General features: G+C 45.0%; 1 protein-coding gene across 2 annotated transcripts in view; it reads left to right on the forward strand.

Moving 5' to 3' along the window:
- Window positions 1-20,585, forward strand: part of SFMBT2 (Scm like with four mbt domains 2) — a 127,367-nt gene that overhangs the window by 68,948 nt on the left and 37,834 nt on the right. For both annotated transcript variants that reach the window (XM_054185975.1, XM_054185985.1), the window contains exons 8-11: window positions 8,794-8,895; window positions 9,553-9,700; window positions 14,772-14,854; window positions 18,353-18,479. In XM_054185975.1, the coding sequence (XP_054041950.1) occupies window positions 8,794-8,895; window positions 9,553-9,700; window positions 14,772-14,854; window positions 18,353-18,479 (460 nt within the window). The remainder of the gene's footprint in view (window positions 1-8,793; window positions 8,896-9,552; window positions 9,701-14,771; window positions 14,855-18,352; window positions 18,480-20,585) is intronic.

Genomic DNA, 20,585 nt, shown 5'->3' on the forward strand with positions numbered 1-20,585 from the left:
GGGATCCCCCACGCTTGGACAGGTATCGGTCATAAATGATGTCTCAGGCTTCAGAGGACATCTGAGGAAATGGCTAGGGCTTTGTGTATGAATAAGGGTGGTTGGACTGTTAGTGGGGCCTGATTCCAGGTTAAGTGTGACAATATCAGTGGTTTGCTTCAGTGATGGCATTGATGGTACTCTCTAAGAGAGAGCCTTGCATCAGGAAGCCAAACTCCAAACACAGCACCTTCTAGCCCTTATGTTTATGAATCAATCCATTTTTTTAGAGTTAAATCCCTGTAGCGTGGGTGAGATGGGTGCTGGACACAGATCATGGGATTTAGTTTCCTAGAGAGAGGCAGATAGCATCCTGGGGATCTTCTCTGACATCCCATTGTGCTTCCTCTGGTCTCCTGTGCCATATCTGTGGGTCTCATGCCATGGAGACCCCAATGGATGTTGTGGATCCTCAGGTGTCGTTCAGCTCACCCCAGACAGCTCTGTTTGGGCAACTAAATCCTACCCGGGATTTGGGGTGCTCATCATCTTTCCATAGATGTTGCGTATGAGCATCCTATTCCCATTTCCCTCCAATTGCTATAAAGTGGGTCCTGATGACTAGCTTGGATCGAGCTGTCACTAGCCACATCTCTAACCCAAACTGTTAAACTGTTTGAAGAGCACAGACGCTTAGAAGGGAGAGGTGTTATCTAAGACAGGTGGCAATTCCTAAATTATAGTCTTTGGTCCCATTCCTCTTGTCTCCACCCTCTAGTCCTTCTTTCCTAAAGTTGTCATTGTTTTTTTCCAGCTCGAAATTGTTCTCTCTCTAGCAAAAAAAGCTCTGCGCTGTGCCCAGCCCAGTGTGTCCCTATTTCTAACTGGAGCTTTTGGATGTTTCCTGTGATTGGTAATGGTCTTAATTAATGGTAAGACTAATGACATGGAGGGAATCATTTGGGACAAATGTCTCCTAAGGAGAGTGATGGAGGGACCACCCATCATCCAGGCAAGAGCTGCCCCCAGAAATTCACGATGGAGTGGTGGTTCTAGTTCTACACTCAAAAGTGTGAAGACAAATATTAAACAGGACTCCTTCCACCCCTCTAAAATACAACTTTTCTGTTAGACAAATTGTGCATTTTAATTATAAGAGTAAGGTGGACTATTTCTTCAAGACTTTGATTATTTTTAAAAAGGAGGACAACATCTCTCAAAATTTAATAAACCCTTTGGGTGTTTTAGGGTGCTTTCTTCCATTATTTGGTATTCTGGAGGAGTTAAGTGTAAGATGTAGAAACCCAAGGGTTACTTTCTGCTCAGAGGCAATCCTGACCCAAGTGGATGAGTAGGCCTGAATTCCAGCAGGGTGTTTCTGTCTTCAGCCCCCCCTAGTAGATGGGCACGTGTTGATGCAGTAGCTTACAACAGACATGCTTTTGGTTTCACTTGGAAGCCAAATCCCAACATAAGCAGTCCCCAGCCCCTTCATGCGCTGATGGCTTGGCTGGCCCTCGTTGCGCACGCTGTGCTTTAATAACCCGCGAGTCGCCATGTTGTTTGCAGGCTGCCAGATTATTTATACTCCATCTGTTCTTCCCCGTCCGTAGCACTCGCCAGACCTTCTCTCTGACTGCTATTTGCTGGGCTGGGAGACGTCCATGGTGTCCTGATCCCTCTGTTGTTTGTCTGCCTTTTGACCCGCTCCTGTCTCAGCTCGTTAAAGCCATTTATCTTTCAAAGACCTAATAACCATCATTAGGAGTATACCGCTAAGGTCCTTACAAACGTAGCTACCTTCACCATCTTGGGCACAAGGATGTCTCCAATATCAAAGGTGCCACTCAGGTGAGATGGAGTCCGGTGGTACCTCTGTGGACCAGGGAACATTTTTAACCTCTCTACAGCTCCCTCCTGACTGTGGTCTTGGCAAGGAAGTGGGTGGGGAGAGCAATCCAAGGAGGTGAATGAAGCCAAGCCTTGTCTGAGGTGCCCTGAGGATCTGCTTGGCAGCACCGTATGAAAGTTAGGGTTGGAAGAGGAATGACGGAGACAGTTCAAGCAAAGCAGACAGGCTGAGTGGGAACCAGGTCCCTCAGCCTTCCTTGTCCCTCTGGCTGTATGTTTAGCACGTGTGGTTTTCTTTCTTCGTTACATGCCGGGGTGTCTCAGGATGATGAGAGGTTAGCAAAAGGGCCTGATCCAGCTTACTTACTGCATCCAGGCTCAGTGTGGGGGAGTTTGTGCATGACGACATGAGCTCTTGCCTCCCGCATCCTTGGGCATGGCAATGTTTTCCCCTGAGAGGGGCTGATGTGCGCCTACAGCCAGAGTCTGCTCCCATGTCAGGGGTGGGTGATATCTAAAAGTCATGCGTCTGAAGGTGGATGAATTTTCCCAAAGAAAATGAAGGCCAGCTCTGGCCCATAGCTGTTTTTCAGTGTAGACTGAATTTGTTCTGATCCTCTAACAAATTCCCATTGATTTCTCAGCAGTGAGTACTGAGGGCAGACTTGATCCAAACAAATGCCTGTGAGGACTCAGTCCCTCTTCATGGCCAAGGTGCTTATTTAGGGGTATAAAAATGGAGACTGGTTGTTTCACTTTGAGCACCCAAGTTGGTGTTTTCATCTTTCCACTCGACTTTCCCACCTGTGAAACGGGACCCATGCGTGTGACACAACCAGGATTCGTTGGCAAATGCTCGTGGAGTGGGATGGCAGTCTTGAATGCTGTAAGACGTTAAAAAAAAAAAAAAAAAATCCCACAACAAACAAACGCAAAAAACCCCTGTGTGGGTGCGTATCTGTCTCTTTTACCTCTGCCGCCCGTCCTTCCACCGCCCAGGCACGTCAAAGCAGGCGCTGCGTAGGAGGGGATCTTTGCCCTAATGCCATCTGCGGCGGGCCGAGCCATACGGAGAAGGTGTATTTGGATTTAGACTGGCTACTCTGCAACGTTGCTGTTTCTATGGTAACTATTTTTTATTCAACAAGAGGAGCTTAAAAAATCTGTAGGGCTAAATGCGATCCGAGGCAGAAGCATCTGCAGTTTTTAAGGGGCTCTTCGGTAGGTGCGGTTTGTAGCCGGCTCTCGTGCTCATTACTTCAGGGTCATGGTGTCTCTAAAGCCTCCCTTCCCAGCACCCTTTCCCCTTCATCCCACCCTACACCTCTACATTTTGGTCTTCCCGTGTCTGCACTTGTCAAGCCAAGGGACAATTTGCTTGTGTTGTGTCTTACCGGAGGATTTTTGTCTCCCTGCGGAGAGTGTGTTTTTAGGGAAAATTGCTCCGTGTTTAGCAAAGGAAGTTGGTGAATCGCAAACAAGACTGATTCATCTGCAAATAATGCAGAGGATTGCATTTGGGAGGGTTTCTTTATTTATTTCTTTTTCTCAATTAAAAAACAAATGCCAGATTCCTGTAGAGGCAGTTTAACCACTGCTATTACTGTGTTTGTGACTGGTTACCACACATGAGCTTTGTGATTAAAATTAGGCTATTAGAAGCAGCCAGTTTCTTGGAGAATTAGAGAAAACACTGGGGGAAGTGATTTCTTTGAAAACAAAAACTGAATCAAATAATATGTTTCCAATCATACCAGATGGGGCCCGCTTCTGTGTCTTTTAGTAGGGTAAACTGGGAGAGATGTGACTGAAGGCAGTAGCATTTCACACTGTTACAGTTGGTGGGGATTAAAGGAGGCTCAGGTCAATCATTTATTAAGTGCTCAGTGTTTCTAATCAGCCTCTCAACTTTGCAGCTTTTCAGCATTCGGACGTAGTTCTGAATTTTGCACGAAGTTACAGTCTTATAATTGGTGTTAATCTGGCTGTCCTGGACCAAGAGAGTCCTGAGTTTTAGGGTATTTGACAATTAGAGTTCAAATTAGAGCTTTTTCCTTTTATCTATACACGGTGTAAGCTGCTGGGTTTAAAATGAGATTACTCCAGTGTTCTCTCTTGAGCAGAATGGGCTAAAAATGAGCATCTCGTAGTCTGAAGGCGATGCCCTTCCTTGGGTTTGTGGACACAGCTAGAACAACCAGCCTGTAGTACATAGTACGTCTTCCCTGAACGTCACGGACATAGCAGCTTAGCCAAGTCCCCCTGCTCTATCTGCGCTACCCGGTGCACTGTAAAATTACCTGAGCTCCACCCTTCGGTGGTCAGAAAGCTGCTGTGACATGGACAAATTTGAGTTTATGTACGCTTAAATTACATTTGTCAAGTGGAAATACTCAGAAACCAGATTTATCGAGGTTCCAGAAAGGGCAAATGACTTTGATGATTTTGAAGTATATCTTTTTGAGTTCAAGACCTAAAGCCAATACTTAGTGACTTGATTATTAGGACTTTAGCATGTCACCCACACAGGTGCTTCCCTAAAGCCTGTCCGCATCCTCAAGAGTCTGAATACTTTTGTAAATCTGTTTGTGGATCTCTTCTGGAATGACATTTATGCTCCCAAGTCACCCAACATTTTTGAAATGTGCACTGCGAGTGGCTCGTTAGCTATGAAGGAGAAAATGACGCAACTCTCTTAGTACCTGAAGACGAGGTTTGGGAATTAGGAGCCTGGTTCTCCTCCCAGCACCACTGATGGCTTGTTATTTGGCCTTCAGACATTCCAGCTTCCAGCCCTGCAGGTGATGCTAATTGCAGGGAGCTGTTGCAAAGGCCATCGGTATTTGTGCAGAAGGGTTGCAGAAATGGACGCTGTATGAAGATGGAGACGATGATGCAGATGCATATCAAAGTGGGGCCGGCTTTCAGGTGGCCCAGAGGGTTGCAGCCTGCGTGCACCGGCAAATTTGCAAGTGCATACTGCTCTAAAACTGTGAGCGTGGGGCTGAGTTTAATTGCTTCTTGGCGTCTGTAGCAAGAGCCGTGGCAGCCCTGGCTTTTGCCAGTGGGTTTGGGCTGTAAGTGACAGACGTTCAGTGGAGGGTTGTGCAGTTTTCCGTTCATTACCCGTCAGTGCCATCGCAGGCTGTAATCCATCATGTGAGAGATTGTGACCCTTTGAATGAGCGACTCTGGTGCTTGTACCACATTAATTCATTGTAGTTTCCGTGGCGTGATTTTTCACTTTGCTGTAAGGGACACAGAATCACAGAATGGCAGGGGTTGGAAGAAGCCTTTGGAGATCATCTAGTCCAACCCCCTGACAAAGCAGGTCACCCAGAGCAGGTTGGACCAGAGCACATCCAGGCGGGTTTGGAATGTCTCCAGAGACGGAGACTTCACCACCTCTCTGGGCAGCCTGTTCCAGGGCTCTGCCACCCTCACAGCAAAGAAGTTCCTCCTCATGTTGAGATGAAATTTCCCGTGTTCCAGTTTGTGCCCGCTGCCCCTTGTCCTGTCCCTGGGCACCACTGAAAAGAACCTGGCCTCATCCTCCTGACACCCACCTTTTAGGTATTTATAAGCATTGATGAGATCCCCTCTCAGTCTTCTCTTCTGCATCCTCTGGGTTGTCTATCCAGCTTACTTAGCTGCTCTCCAGCAGTCAGAGGGTATTTCCATTGCCTGCTCAGGGATTGTGAACCCCAGGACAGGTGATCTGCTGGTGCAAATCCCTGTGGTCAGTGGGGCTGCTCCTGGGAAGCATTGACTGCCAGTAGGAGTAAAGCTTCACCACACACGAGGCTATAAAATGCTCCAGCTGGTCAAAAATATTGTGCCTATTCATCTCCATTTCAAAGAAAACTCACTCAGAGTAGCTGCTAGAAAATAATGGCTGGTGACATCCTCGTAGATGGCTTTGAACGCTGTGAAATAACGGTAAACGGTCGAATTCTGCCATCCATAATAATTTCAGGCATTTCTTTTGCTCGGCTGCGAAACCTGGTGGGGACCAGGGGAAAGTCTCACCCCTTCAGTCCTCTCCTTGTAGCTGCTTTTATTAAAGAGGCATCTTTCCTGTCAACGTGAATAAAGGGAGGAGAGAGCAGTTCATTATCCAGTGTATCACTTTGAGCCTAATACTAATTAAAAGCTTTGCGTTCACTTCTGTGGAACCTATTCTTAGAAATTATGTAAATTAATTGGAGTTTTGAAGAGGAGCATATGCCAAATCCTAAGTAATTCCCTGCTGGCTGAGGCAACTCCAGCACTGGAACCAGAGAAAGGCATCAGGGTCTTTTTTTTTTCCTTTTGTGGCTGTGAAATCCAAGGCTGCTTCGGTAAATTTTGATGCCTCTCTTTAGCAAATACACGAGAGAGATCAAATATCCAGACCCTGACCATTTGCCAGAGAGGTACAACACAAAGGCTTTTTCTCCATGAAAGCTTTTCCATCTCAAAAATGACATTTAACACAGACAAGCTTTTTACTTCCGTGGCCCTTCTCCAAACAAATGTACCTTTCTGCTTCAAAGAGGATTTTGACCCTCAAAAGGGAGATATGCTTGAGATCCCATGAACTCCCTTCGCGGGTTCACTCACTGTTAATTTAATGGGGAAGATATTTACATGCTACGCTGAATGAGAAGGGAGATTTGATCCTAAGGTACATGGTATGTGGAGAAAAGAAGATATGCTTTTGAAGTAAAATAGCTTTAAATATTATTAGCTTTTTTTTTTCCTACCTGATTATTTTTTCCCCCCTTTGAAAGACGCCAAAACAAATAGAAGGAGAAGAACCAAAGAAAGTGATTCAAATAAAAATGAGAAGCAATATGGTTTGGTCTCGATATATTTTGGTCTCAATCAATGAATCACTTAAAGTTGATGAAACTACTTGCATGTTTAAAGATAAACATGATTAAGTACTTGGTGGATCTTGGCTTATTATGTATTGAAGCTGGATGCGAGCGTGAATTGCATCTTGGAACTTTTGATGGGGAGATGCTGCAGTGTAAGCTTGCTTCCAGATGTACGTTTTGCAAAGCAGCCTTTTCTTTCCAACCTCACCCGAAGGATTAAGCGGCGCCGGGTGTGGATCCTCATGCAGGAGGAGGCAGCCCTCCAGCCCAGATGCTTTTTGTTTGCTTTTAGAGATCTGAAGTTCAGTGCTGTCGAGGTCTGATTTTCGCGGCCGTCCTCTTTTCCCAGTTGAAGCCTTTCCAGTAGTAAAGATGGCAGTTTTGAGAACCCGTCCATCTGATGCATCTCTGTCCTGTGCAACCTCTGTGTATGAGGAGCCAGATTCTCCTCCCTGGTTCAGACTTCTATTCAATGAAAAATTTTAGCAGCAAAGCTGCTAAAAATGGGTCTCCTGTCTCTCTGGGGCTTTAGTGATATGGAAGTGACTTTCAGCAAGCACAAGTATGGCTGATGGTTACGCTACACTGCAGGATGCCCAAACTCCTGAATGTCTGCTCCTTCCTCAGCCATTAATTCACTGGGCTTTGGGCCATTATTGCTAGATCTTCCTCAGTTTCCCCATCAGTATATACGTCCCTTGCTGTGAGACTAAACCCATTATGATTATTTTTTTTTTTTCCACTACTTTTTGGTTCTCGCATAAAAGGCTCCATAACATTGCAGGTTGGCAAGATGAAAACAGCAATTTGTTTAGCTGTGTTTGGAGCTTGTAAAAATCCTTATCTCTAGTGGCAGCAGGAATGTAAGATCCCAAAATAGAAGTTGTTAGGTCTACAAGTGAAGACAGTTCTTGGGAAAAGAAAGCACAATGACACACAGCTTCGGATCAATAGAAAATCATTTTAGAACAAGAATACAACGTGTAGCAATGAATGCAGATGGGAATTACATTGCTATCCACTTATTAGATAGCAAGCTTTCTTCATGTATTTTGGAGTCATCTGTATGTGTGTGTTAAATATAACATCATCTCTTTTTATGCTTGTGTTGGCTAATGCACAGCTGGTTTAGAAATAGTGTGGTTTTTTTTTTTTTCTTTAATGAGCGCAAAATATGATCGTTACTCTGGAATTAGAGTGCCAACTCGTGCAACTATTAGATAGAGATCATGAGAGATGGGGTAATTTGATAGATGTTAAGCACTAAACTGCTGGCAAATGAAGGAGTTGAACCTGGGTCGCTTCTGAGTTTTGGGACTGCCTCTTGCTGCCATCCCCAAAGCTGCTGCGTGCAACCCTCTGGGTGCAGCCACGTTTGATCCTGGTGAAAGCGTTGTGGTGGGCACGTGCTTGAACACAGTTGCATGTTTTCCCACCAACGTGTTCTCTCATTGCCCTCATTTTGGGTCCAAGCTCATTGGAGGGGGTGCACTTTGAGTCTCCTGGCTGGAGAAAAGACCTTCCCATCTTTCAGGACGTGAAAAACAGCCCAGGTCCTTGTTTTGGTGCCCTGCAGGACCTGGACATCCATTAGGGTATATCACGGCCTTCCTGGGCTGCTTCCACCTGTGTCGTGCATTACCCTGGGAGACCTCAGGTTGAATCCTGATACATCTGGACCTCTGTTTGCTCTCAGATGGTAGTAGCTGCCAGAAGTGAAGAGGCTTTGCCCAGGGGAGATTTTCAAGTAGCCATTTCTCAGACAGATCCTCATTTTGGTAAGGGTGATCTCCTTGTTGACTATGTTCAAGTTAGACAATGGTGATGAGATGGACACACATGGTGCTTTAGATATGATTGGCTTGGTCCTGCAGATCTGTCCTCTAGGAGTGAAGCTGTCTCCTCTCTTTCTGTGATTGTATTGGCACGAAAAGAACATAGGACCAGGAGCGTCCAGTTGGAGCTGGAAGTCAGTCTGGTAATCAGCTAAATGACAAAAGCCACATGGACACATTTCAAATAGATTTTCAAATGTATCAACCCCTCCTTGATGGACAGCGCTGACATACTGTGTATTCCTTTTCACCGTTTCTTCCTGCAGGACCATGCTGACTTGCGAAACCACTTCTTCACTGTGGGAATGAAGCTGGAGGCGGTGAATATGAGGGAGCCGTTTCATATCTGTCCTGCATCAGTGACCAAGGTGAGCTTCCAGAAAGGAGGGATGAGAAGAGCTTGAGTAGGACCCTCTTACTGATTGCCACCACATTTAGGAAAACTCAAGAGTGTTACTTCACTGGCTGGAAAACACATTAAGAAATAAGTTTAAAATCCATGGGTGTTCCTAATTAATGGATCGTTTCTGTCCAACAAGCATGACCAGTATGTAATATGCACTTAGATCCGATGGGGATGAGCATGTCTATCCACTTCCATGCAGAAAAAGGGGATCCCTCTTTTATCCCTGTCTCCCCTCCATGTATACGTGTTTTCCCAGCACATCTGCGAAACTTTTGAAATAAAACAACTGGATGGAGGGGATAACTGGGGATATTTAATGCACACTCTCAAAGGCAAGAGAGCGGAAGGCTGTGGGGTCTCTAGGATCTCCTCCAGTCCCTGCTCAGCTGCGGGAACACTGAGTGATCCTGAAGCCCAGCACTTTCCCTCAGTTTACCCATCTCTAAAACTCGGACTTTGATCTCTTTGGTAGTAATGCTTTGATGAAAAGTATTAGGTGAGAGTGGGTTATTTTCAGGAGCAGTTTGATTCCAGAGCCTGACTGCTTCAGCTTTCCATGTTTCCTAACGTTACAGCAAATTTAACTTCTGATTTTGTTTTCTTCTGTTTCACCCCTTAGGTTTTTAACAATCATTATTTACAAGTGACCATTGATGACTTGAGACCTGAACCCAGCAAAATCTCAATGCTTTGCCATGCGGATTCCTTAGGGATCTTGCCAATACAGTGGTGCCTTAAAAATGGAGTCAATCTCACACCTCCCAAGGGTTCGTATTCCTTTTCGGTGATTTGTGGGTGTTCTCTGAAGGAAGTTTGCTTGTTACTATTGCCTTTAAAACCGTGACGCTGTTCGCTGCAGAGCATCAGCTCTCCTGAGTCACTGGGGCTGTTCTGGCTCACACCGCCCCACGAAGATCTCTGCAAATGCCTCTGGCTGGTGGATTGATGTCCATGTGCTTTGTAGTCTGAAGCAGCCTGCACCAAAGCTTAATGAATTCCTGTAAAATGAATCTTATCGATGCTTTGTGTGTGGAGAGGGCGAAAGGAGCATTAAAAGTCATATCATATTAGCGGCAAACCAGGCATCTCTCCGTAGCATCCACCTCGGCGCAACACCAAGGCCAAGCAAAGCTCCTAAATCTAAATGTCTAAACTAAACTCACAGCCCAGAAGCATGTTGGCATTTCCTTAGCTGTCTCAAAAAATCCCAGGCCGAGGGCAAATTGCGAGCAGTGTTCAGGTCAGAGCCAGGAGAAACAGCCTCCAACCGTGCTATTTCCCAACTTCGTAGCAGTGCAGTTAATTACTTGCAATTTCAGACAGCCACCTGCGGTGCCCTAGCAATATTTCTTCACTTGCAAAATGTGTTGGCTCTCTGGAATTTTAGATTTTTGAAGCTGGACGGGATGTTGATCCTTTGCCAAAAATTGGTGTTGCTTGGGAGAAAACAGAAATGCTTCCAAGAAAAAAAAAAAAAATCCCACAAAGTTGTTCGCACGCAGATTTGTCTTAATTTTGGAAAAAGTATGCTGCTGCCAAACCCAGGGAAGTAAAGGATTGTTCCCTACCAGATTCAGAGTCCTCTTATCTATATCCAGAGTGTCTCTTCAGCACATCTAATCTGAAATTCCCACCAAAGTCCTGGAGTCCTCTGCGTGCAGCTGCATACGGTGCATCCGTGATTACTCCGTTGCTTTTACTGAAATAAATGTGCTGTCTGAATGCTTTAGCTCCCTCCTGCTTAAACCCAGGTGTAATGATAATGCCTGTGTAAGTACTCACTGATGTTGGCCGGAAAAGTTGCTAAAAAGGAAAGTAAATAGAATGTTGTGGTTTTTTTCCACCCCAAATTCACATGCAGCTTCCCCCACGCCAGCTAATTAACTGAAGTAGACCATAGGCCAGACATTTCTCTTACAGGGTCATGGCCTAATAATTTCCAATCCACGCTGGTACAAAGCCTGTCTGAGATGGTGTTTTATGGGTCAAGTGCATGTGAACTCTCTTTTAAATGCCAACATTTTTACAAGTGTCTGTAGCATCCATCATATGGATATTTCTCAACTTGGCCGGTAAAGTCTAAGGGGCAAGTAGGTATCTGTGGGATGCCTGGTGATTGGGGTCCTCCTGGGCTCCTGAGAAGGTGTAGGAAGTCTGCCCTTGTTCCCCTGATGAAAATAAAGTTTGCTTTCTGCTGTCAGATCAGAAATCCTGGAGGGAAGCTATTAAAAAAAGGCATAAGGCAAGTGGCAGATAGATGCATGCTATGTATTGCTGTATTTCTTATACTGTGTACGAGGGCTGCATGCCCAAACTGCCTCGTAGCACCTTTGGTGTCAAAAGCCTCTTCCGCTGGTAGGCACGCTCTTTGAGTCACTAAAACATAATCAGATATTGAAATAATTTATTTAAAAAAAAAAAACCAAACAACAAAAAAAACCCCCAAAACAACAAAAAACCACAAACCACTGAAAAAGAAAGCAGAGGGAAAGTGAAAATCATCCAAATTCCTCTGCTGAGGGACCCAGTCTTCTCTGAGCAGAATAATACCAGCTTTGGATAAAGAAATAACAGGACTGATAGGAGAGGGCCACGGCGCTGTGAAAGTGCGGAAGGCTGTGGTGTGAGCTGGCTGCTGATGAGCAGTTCTGCAGGAGGAGGAGGTGTAAATCCCACCATTTCCCACCCAAATCCCTGGACAGCACTGCCTGCCCTGGGGTGTCCAGAATAGACCCTTCTCACACGCAGATTTGACCAGCCTCCTGCTTCCCCAGTGCTCAATCGTTCCCAACCAATGTCACCCTTAACAGGGAGTGTGTTGGCGATACTTAGTGTTGCCCAAATGGCTCTGCCTGTTGAAAGGCAAGAAGTTACCGTGGAGCAAAAGAAGGAGCATGAAGCAAAAAAAGGAAGAAGTCCTTTTTTTGAAGAGGATTTCTTTGCTGTACTCTGGGCTTGGGGTTTTTTTGGTTAATTTATGGTTGACAAGGAGGTTTTCTGATTTTAAAACTGACTGACTTTATTTCATCAGAACAGTGCGCCAGGCTGGGGTATTTGGGTTCAGAGTCCTTTGTTTGTCTGATATCCATTCTCTTGCCTTTTTGCCTATCAGGCCTTTGTTGAAGCTAAACATACAGTAAATGAGTCATGAACAGGAGGTTCAAACATTTGCTACTAGAAATAGAGAGCGGTATTTCCCTGTACAGTGCCAAAAATGAATACCCATTTACTGCTGCTGTATAAACATTGAACGAGCGCTGTTTATATTTATTAGAGCTGGATTTATAGACCACTTCCCTTTAGACTAACAACCGTTGTTCCTTTTTATGAGCTATTAAGGAGGGGGGGAACATTTCAGTAGCATTCCTAGTTGTAAGGCTTACTAAGGAAATGCCACTTCCAAAACCTCTGATACATTTGTATTGTGATATTTGCTTCCGATTGAACTGCTGGGCTCTTCCATGCTGAGAGTCGAGGTAGAAAACACAATGAGTCTTTACACTTTTGGGGAGCAGCAGGTGAATCACGCAAGCAAAGCTTTGAACGTTATTACTTGGCCTGAGCCTTAAAGGTTAACAGTATGTGAATGCCAGGTGCTAATGGAGGTTCACGTTTAGCTCATATCATGGTGCTCCGTGGAGAGGCCATATACAGGTCCAGCCTTGTTTGAAGCCAGTTCCTGAGCGTGCTCCTCTTGGAGTCGTCCTCGTTGGGCTGCTGAAGTGAGTTCTGGCGAAGTCTACAGCAAAAGGCCTTCCTGCAATTTCAGTGGTGCAGGGCCAAGCCAACAGGTGGTTGTGTTATGACAACTCAGTCGAGTTTTTATACTTTTTCCATCCACTCTGCCAAGATTTTGTGTAGCTTGCAATTAAGATTCAAAACCTGTCCATGAAGGGTTTAAATTGGAGATGAGAGAACATGCAGGGTGTTGGGCGGGTTTTTGGGTCCCTGAAGGCAACGTAGACAGCTATGCCATGGTTGTCCCCACCTGAGCTTATCACCTATCTTCTTCTGGAGTCAATGGAGAATGAGAAGGACTTTCACAGGGAGATTATGCTGCTTCTGCAGGAGGACGGACAGGTCACCTCTAGATCTGCCTGTTTCTCCGTTGACTCCTCAGGGAACCCAGGGTGATAGGCACAGCTGTAGGCGCCTCCACCGCAAACATCTGTATGTGATCAGATGAATCCCCTTCTGACATGATGTGCGCTTCACTCCTGTTTTCCATTTACTTCTATGAAGCTGAAAAGTATCTGGCAGACAAATAACTGGAGAGCACAAAGGAGATGGAGAAGAAGCAGAAAGACAATACTGTTGCAGAAACTGGTTGTTAAAAAAACAGGTCAAGGATTTATTTTTTTTTTTTTGTTATGAAAAATGAACATTCTCTATAAGTATTTACATATCTCTATAAGTCACTTCTCTGTGCGTGGTTTTTTTCTAGCTTTCTGATTATTATGCACTTCGATGCCCCACAGAGGCAGGCATCTTTTAGGACCCTCTCTGCTCAAGGCTTTATCTCATTAATTTGTTTGTCATGTGTGCAGTCACTAGAATTAGAAGTCCATCTTATCCCAGATACTTGCATCTTAGCAGGATGATTGGGACTTTATTTTTCTTTTTTGGATCTGGGTGACTGATAGGTGACTTCACTCAGTATGCCAGTGTTTTCTTGCCTACAAAAATTTCACAGTTTTCATTGTCATAAATGATTCATTCCAATCTAATCTTGAGTGTCCCTTTTTCACTGTCAATGAAAAAAGCATGAAGGGGTGTTCTGTGAAATGAGGCCAGGCCGAGATGTCAAGCAGGGAGACTGAGGGAAGAATTTGGCTTTTAGGTGACTCCTGAAACTTTCCAGTGAGAGTAGTTCTGCAATAATGTTATTACATTACAGTATCATCACAAAGCCCTGGACAGGATTAGTGCTCGTTGGTTTCAAGCACTGTAAAAACGCAAACTAAGAAGCAGGCAAAAAAAAAACCAAAACAAAAGCAAATGCAAACCCTCCTCTCTATCTCAAGAGTTTATTGCCTAAATAACCAGGTAAGAAGAACGGATGAGCAGAGGTCTGTTTTGTCTCTCTGTGATGGGACTGTTTGAGAGATGCTCATATAAATTAGTGTTGCTTCCCCTTTTTTTCCTGGAAGCAGAGACTGAAGTTGCTGAGACTTTAGTCTGTGAGCTGGGAAATCTGTGTTCATTTTCCTGCTCTGCTCCAGATTTCCATACAAAATCGGGTAACAAGTTTGCTGTGATGGGATTCAGCTCACATATACTGAGCTGCCAGAAAGTTAGTCATGTAGGGTATGCCTATATCAATGAAGGGAGAGGAGAATTTATCTCATGCTTTGAGGGAGAGGATGGATCAGCTTCTGGTTGTGCATGCCCTCTCCCTGTCCACTGCTGAGGGACATTTGATGTTTGGTCCCATAACCCCATCTTCTAGATAGCTAAAGGAAAAAGAAAGAAGTCCATGACTAGCCCCACTGGGAAAATGGGGACAGTAGCACTTCTTGGTAGTTATGGGTTTATTAAAGCCTGGGAGATGCTCGCAAGAAAGGGAAAATAAGAAAAATAAATATGTTTTACTACTTTTTAACAAATATGCAGTTTTCAAAGCAAAATCCAGAAGGTGTATGAGTGCGGGCCGGAGAAGCGTTGGCTCTCACAGTGTATAAACAGGCATCCAGAGAACTTGCCTGCTGATACTGCATGGTTCACTGAGGTGGGATGGGATGCTGAAACACAAACGGTCGTCCCCATGGGGCCCATTTCGTGCTCTGTCTCTGGTGTGACGTGGAGGCTGATGGCACTTTCTGTTTTGTCATCCTGCAGGTTACTCTGGCCAGGACTTTGACTGGGCAGACTACCAGAAGCAGTGTGGAGCGGAGGCAGCGCCTCACCTGTGCTTTAGAAATGTAAGCTTTCTTTTTGCCTTTGCATTGCTCCTATCGATCCATGTGAGACACAGTTGCTTGCATGGAAAAGCTGCAGAAAGTCTTTGAGAGTTTCCCAGTTTCCCTTAGACCAGCACGAGTCTGTCTTATGAAAGAAGCTGCAGAAGTGTTTCAGGACTCCATCCCTGTAAAAGAAAAAAATACTATATTACTTTTGTCTTTACCTGATTAATTTAGATTTCCTGCTTTTCATCTCCTCTCTGGTTTTGTATAGCACCTAGCACAAGAAAGATCTCAACTGACCGCTACTAAAAAAACATAAATGGGTTTAAAAAAGTTGCATGTCATCTGGCCCATCACATGCCAGGTGTTTTCTCTGGCTTCCAAAGAGATACATTTAACCAAAGCAAATGGATTTAAAAGCTAAGGTTGAAACTGTTGAGCTCAGAGTGTGAGAAGAGTGATTAACCCGCATGGATGCTCTGGTCTTCAGGACAGTTCATGTGCGTCCTTGCTACAGCAACAGTGAGGTGCGAGTGAGCTTGAGGCCATCATTACGCTGGAGGCCATCAATATTCAGAGCTTTGGAAATAGTCTTTTGCAGGCTGTTTTGTGGCAGTGAGAGTCTGGCATGGCTTGATCCGACAGGTATTCATCATGCGGTGAAAGGCAGATGTAGCCTTCTGACTTTTCCAATAACCTGGGGCTCTTCTTCATGCTCCCATCGACTGATGGAAGTTGAGATCCCATCAATAACTGAAAGAAAATGTGTTGGTACCTAAAATGAGCGCAGAAGGCTTTGCGAAATGAAGCGGTGTGGTGAACGGTGGACAAGCAGGTTCCTCTGGATGTTACATAGCCTTCCACCGTACTTGGCGGTTATGAGACTGTGGCACGGGGCGTTTATAAAAAGCAGAATTGAGACAGTCTCACAAGACACTAGCCATGTTTTTGCACGGCATGGTGGAGCCTGTGAAATGGTCCTCCTCGTCTGTGGTGGCCCAAGGGCAGCCTGGCTTGGAACAGACCTTTGACGGTGAATTGATGAATTTGAACACTTTTTGTTGATGAATTCAGAAGACCTGTATCATCGGCAGAGTTTGACCTGGAAATCAAGTCAGAGTTAGGATTTATTTGCCCCATTTATTGTGCCATCCTGTGCAAAACCCTCTGCCTCAAGGGACTCTAAGCTAAGGTTTCTGAAAGTGCGGAGGGAAGCTGGACAATGCTGCATCGCACCAACAGAGCAGGACAACTGCTGCATTTCTTCTCTTCTGCAAGCACCCCTCCCTTTTCTTTATACCTCTCTTCATTTTGTCAAGTAATGGATCTATGCTCTCAACACTGGCAGCCTTGAGAATAGCCTCTGCGTAATATCCTCTGGAGATTAAATCAGTTCGAAGTACTCTTTTTTTTTCTTTCTTTTTTTTTTTTAAGGAAACATTCATCAGATGAACATGTGTCTGTTAGTCTTTCACTCTCGATAACACAGTTCTCTGCAGAGAGATGTAATCTCACTGTTGTTGCTTGTGCAACCTCCCCGGCAGGTCGCTCCATTTGTTTCGTGGCTGTGAGCGGCTCTTTGATAGAAGCTGTATTACAAGCACATCTTCCACTAGTGCAGCCAGACGTGATGCTGGAAGTGGATATGCTGTAACTATTTCCCCAGGGGGGATTTTTAACAAGGAGAGGCAGTTATGAATTGGATTGACATGACCAAATGCTTAGTAAAATAAACTCCCAGCTAACTGTTTTGCCATTGATTCTGTATAAATTAGCCTCCAGCCACCGAATTGCAATGAAAGGAACCGGTGTGATGATAAATGACGTTTCCTTGTTAGGCAACATAAAAGGCATTTAAACAAACTCACCCTGCTTTTCTGCAGTCCTGGCCATTGGCAGCTTTTGCAGGGTGAGGCTGATCTGTGTGCTGAGCGAGGCTTGTGACGGTCCAAGCAACGTTTGAGACTAGCAGCGCTTTCTTGGAAAGCCTCTTGGTGAAAATAAAAGACCAAATCCAGAAGCTTTTAGTCTCACAAAGGGCTCCTGGTGATTGTTTAAGGTGAAGAGCCCATGGTCCTAGGTGCTGTACAAATAGCAGAAGGGTTGAATTTTAGTCTGTCTTTCTGTTGCTGGCTAAGAGATTGGTGTCGTTTTAAGTCAGCGACAATTATTACCCATCTGAATTAGTCAAAATTAGCCGAGAGGGGGAACCTTTTTGTGCTGTTGCATGCAAACAGAGAGATGCAAGCACTTGGAGCTGATGTGTTGCAGAATGGGTAGGACAGAGGGGAGGACAATGCAAGAAAAGGAAGCTATGGCATGGCCACAGGTGTTGCATTAGTGCGTTTTCAGGGATGGTGGTGGGATATGGAGAAGGGACTGACCTTGAGGGAAGGGAGAGAGAACACTGAAAGTTACAGAGGGTAAGGATGAAAGTAGGTGAAGAGTAGCTTGAGGCTTGGCTTGTGGGGAAGGTTTTGGAGGGGGTTCTAGGGTCTTGGGATCCCTCTTTACTTGGGATCATCTGCAATGGTGACAAACAGGAGCTGTGGTTTGTTACGGTGGGGCTGAGCCATCCTGGCTCTGGCAAGAGCCGGAGAGACTGGTCAGCAGGCCAACCTCAGACTGAAGCAGTTTTCCAAGGCATATGTCAGCCTACAGCACTGGTACCTGAATGATTTGAACTGCTGCTCCCAAACTCGTAGTACAATGAGGGGTGCTGCATTCTCGCAAGCTCATGACCCCACGTTTTGGTCCTGAGTTTCTTATTTGGGCTGGTGACCACTCATTTGGGGATCATCGCTATAATATCTGGCCTGGCTTTGCCTTCACTGGAGAAGAGTGGGAGGGCCGCAGATAACCTGTGAAAGACCTGTTTTTTTGGTGCTGTATTTAAGTGTACAGAGGTACTGCTATAGCAGTAAACACAACTGGCTACATCTACACCCACCTGCAGCCCATGAACTTATGTACCTGAAGTCTACAGAGAAGGACCTTGTACATTGAGCTTAAAGTAGTCCCTGAAGAAAAACATACTTGAATAAGTACTCAAATTTCTCCAGCCTCAGTCCATCTGGGCGACTAAATGTGTGAAGAAGTTTCTCTGGTCTCAGGCAAGATGGGTTATTTGCTTTACGAGGTTTCTCCTGGCAAGGTGAGAGATGCTCAAGCACAGCAGATCTGGGAGCCCTCTCTCTAGTATTTCGTCACTGACAGTGGCAAGCATTCAAATATACTTGGAGCTGGTGTGGTCTAACCTCCTCCCAGTCTCTGAGAGTTAGGGATTGAAGTAAACCATGAAATGCATTGCTTCCTGATTTGTTGCCATCATTGGTTTTTTTATATGAGTGTCCAGGGTGGACATTTTGAATCTGGATGTCTTTGTGTTCTTCAGTGTATCCTGCACTTCCAGTGAGAAGCAAACCATGCAAAATTTATGCTTCCCAGTGGACAGTCTAATTAAAGTCATACAGTGCTGCACTGCCATGCTTCAGTGTTGGTCCTTGACTCTTTCAGACATCCTTCAGCCGTGGCTTTACGAAGAACATGAAGCTGGAGGCAGTGAACCCCAGGAACCCTGCAGAGATCTGTGTTGCTTCTATCACCTCCGTTAAAGGACGATTAATGTGGCTTCACCTTGAAGGTATGTGCTGTAAGGCTTCCTGTGTTTGTGTGGTTCACTCAAATGCTATCTGAATTTTGTGCTTCATCCTCTGCACAATACTGCTTTCTCCAGCCTTTCTTTTTTATACACATTGACCAATAATATGTTATTAAGAATTATCTTCCCCTGCTCTTTCCATGAGGGAGCCACAAGACCTTCCACCCTCCCATCCATGGTGGACTTTATGAGTATGATCTCTATTGATGATAGAAACCCCCTCACTGCCATCGTGATAGACCTCCGTCCTGGGAATGGACTTGTGTGGCTGGGACTTCTACTGTGTTTTCCAACAGGCTCTCATGGGATCTCCTGTCCCCCTGCAACCTCATTCCTTCCTTCCTCTCCCTTTCACTCCTTTTTTTCCACCTACACCCATAAAACTTCTGCAATATATGCTGTTCCTTACCATGGCCATCACATGCTCACATCCCTCCTCTTCGTGATTCCACAATTTCTTTCGTTGATCTAAGAGAGCTCTTGCAGGCAATAACTCTGTAGTACAGATTTTAGAAAGCAATCATCCCATGGAGAACACCACCACCGTACAAGCAGTATTAGGAGAGTGCTGAAAAACTCACAGAGCATAATACCGTGACAAAACCTTTCTTGGAACGAGGTAGAGAAGAGCTCGTTTTTAATGTGGTTTTGCTCTTGGGACTTTCTCAATTCATCTTGGCAAGGAATTCTTAAGTATAATTTAGAACAACACAGGGATTCTTCTTATTATTATAACTTTAAAAGCAGTGTTATTTTTAAAGTCACCAAGAGCAGAAAGCCATGCTCATTTAAGTGTTTTGATGGGTCCTACGACAAACCATGAAGTTGTTGTAACATGCATCATTGTCACAACATAGTTTAATTTTTACCCAGCAAGGTAACACACTGTTGTTTGAAGCTACTGGTTTCATCTGCAATGAATGTAAGAGCTTCAGTTTCCCTCTGAAATCAATAGTAATTGGGTCTGCATCAACTGCAAATGTAATATGCTTCTTTGCTTTCTTCTGGAGAACCATGAAAATATCAAAGGCACTTCTGGTGGCCCATAGTCCTGCTCATCACCAGCCTCTGTAAGATCTGTACTTCTGCCTCTTGATGAATGCATAAGGCGGTCCCTTGTGCTGCCAGCCCTGACACAGTCAAAAATCAACATCTTACTGGAACCCTCCCATTTGCAAAATAAAATGTATTTGGTTAAACTACCATGATGGTTCAGGGAGACCTGATGTCAGTCACATGCTGGTAGATACTGTGCAGCTCTGCTTATGCATTTCTGATCGATGCCACCAGATGTTTCAAGGCATCCCTGAGAGATTGGGCTGATGAAGGAGCAGCATTTCTTGAACAGTTGCTACATACAGGCCCAGGAAATACAGTGGTATGTTGTCTCGATGAGCTGGGTGGAAAGCAAGGCGTAATCATATTCTGCAGCTCAAGGAGTAGTGCATGTTGTTGGTTTCCCAGTCTCCTAACTGGAAGAAGGGATGGGGACAAACGAAGCTTGTGCTGGGCTCCAAGTTTGCAGAGCTGCCCTGCAGAGAGCAGAATCAAGAGGAAACAGAGCAAGTCCTTCCTTTGCTAAAGTCGGTGACACCTGCTTGTTCTGTGGGAACTCTGTAGCAGGAGGTGGGAGGGAGGAAAGAAGTCTCCTGTGTCTTCTCTGGTAGCCCATGTATGGGTCAGTATGGTGGCTCATGAGTAATTCTCCTGAAGTGCATTAAATCCAGGCTGCTGTCAAGATCGTTTCTGCAAAAGCAGTGTGAACCCTCATTCTCAGAGATTAATGCAAGTTTGCTTTGGCCCTTCCAGCGTGAAACAGCTAGGAAGGAGTAAACGGGAATATGATTTCAGGAAAGGACAGAGGAACAGGGCTCACAACGAGGGCTTCTTGCAAAGATCCCATATGAGATGAAGTCTCAAGCCTGATCTGTACAAAAAGTCACTTTCCCTCCTCTGCAAGATGCTCAACTCTCAGTGTTTTGGGGCTGGAAGACAGTGGAAGCCAGATTGATACTGACTGTATGGCTTCATCATCACCTGGCAGATCATCTTCAGCATCGTGCTGCATTGATTATAATAACCCAAGAA

Source organism: Rissa tridactyla, chromosome 1 (genome assembly GCF_028500815.1).
Source record: "Rissa tridactyla isolate bRisTri1 chromosome 1, bRisTri1.patW.cur.20221130, whole genome shotgun sequence".
NCBI classification, from domain to species: Eukaryota; Metazoa; Chordata; class Aves; order Charadriiformes; family Laridae; genus Rissa; species Rissa tridactyla.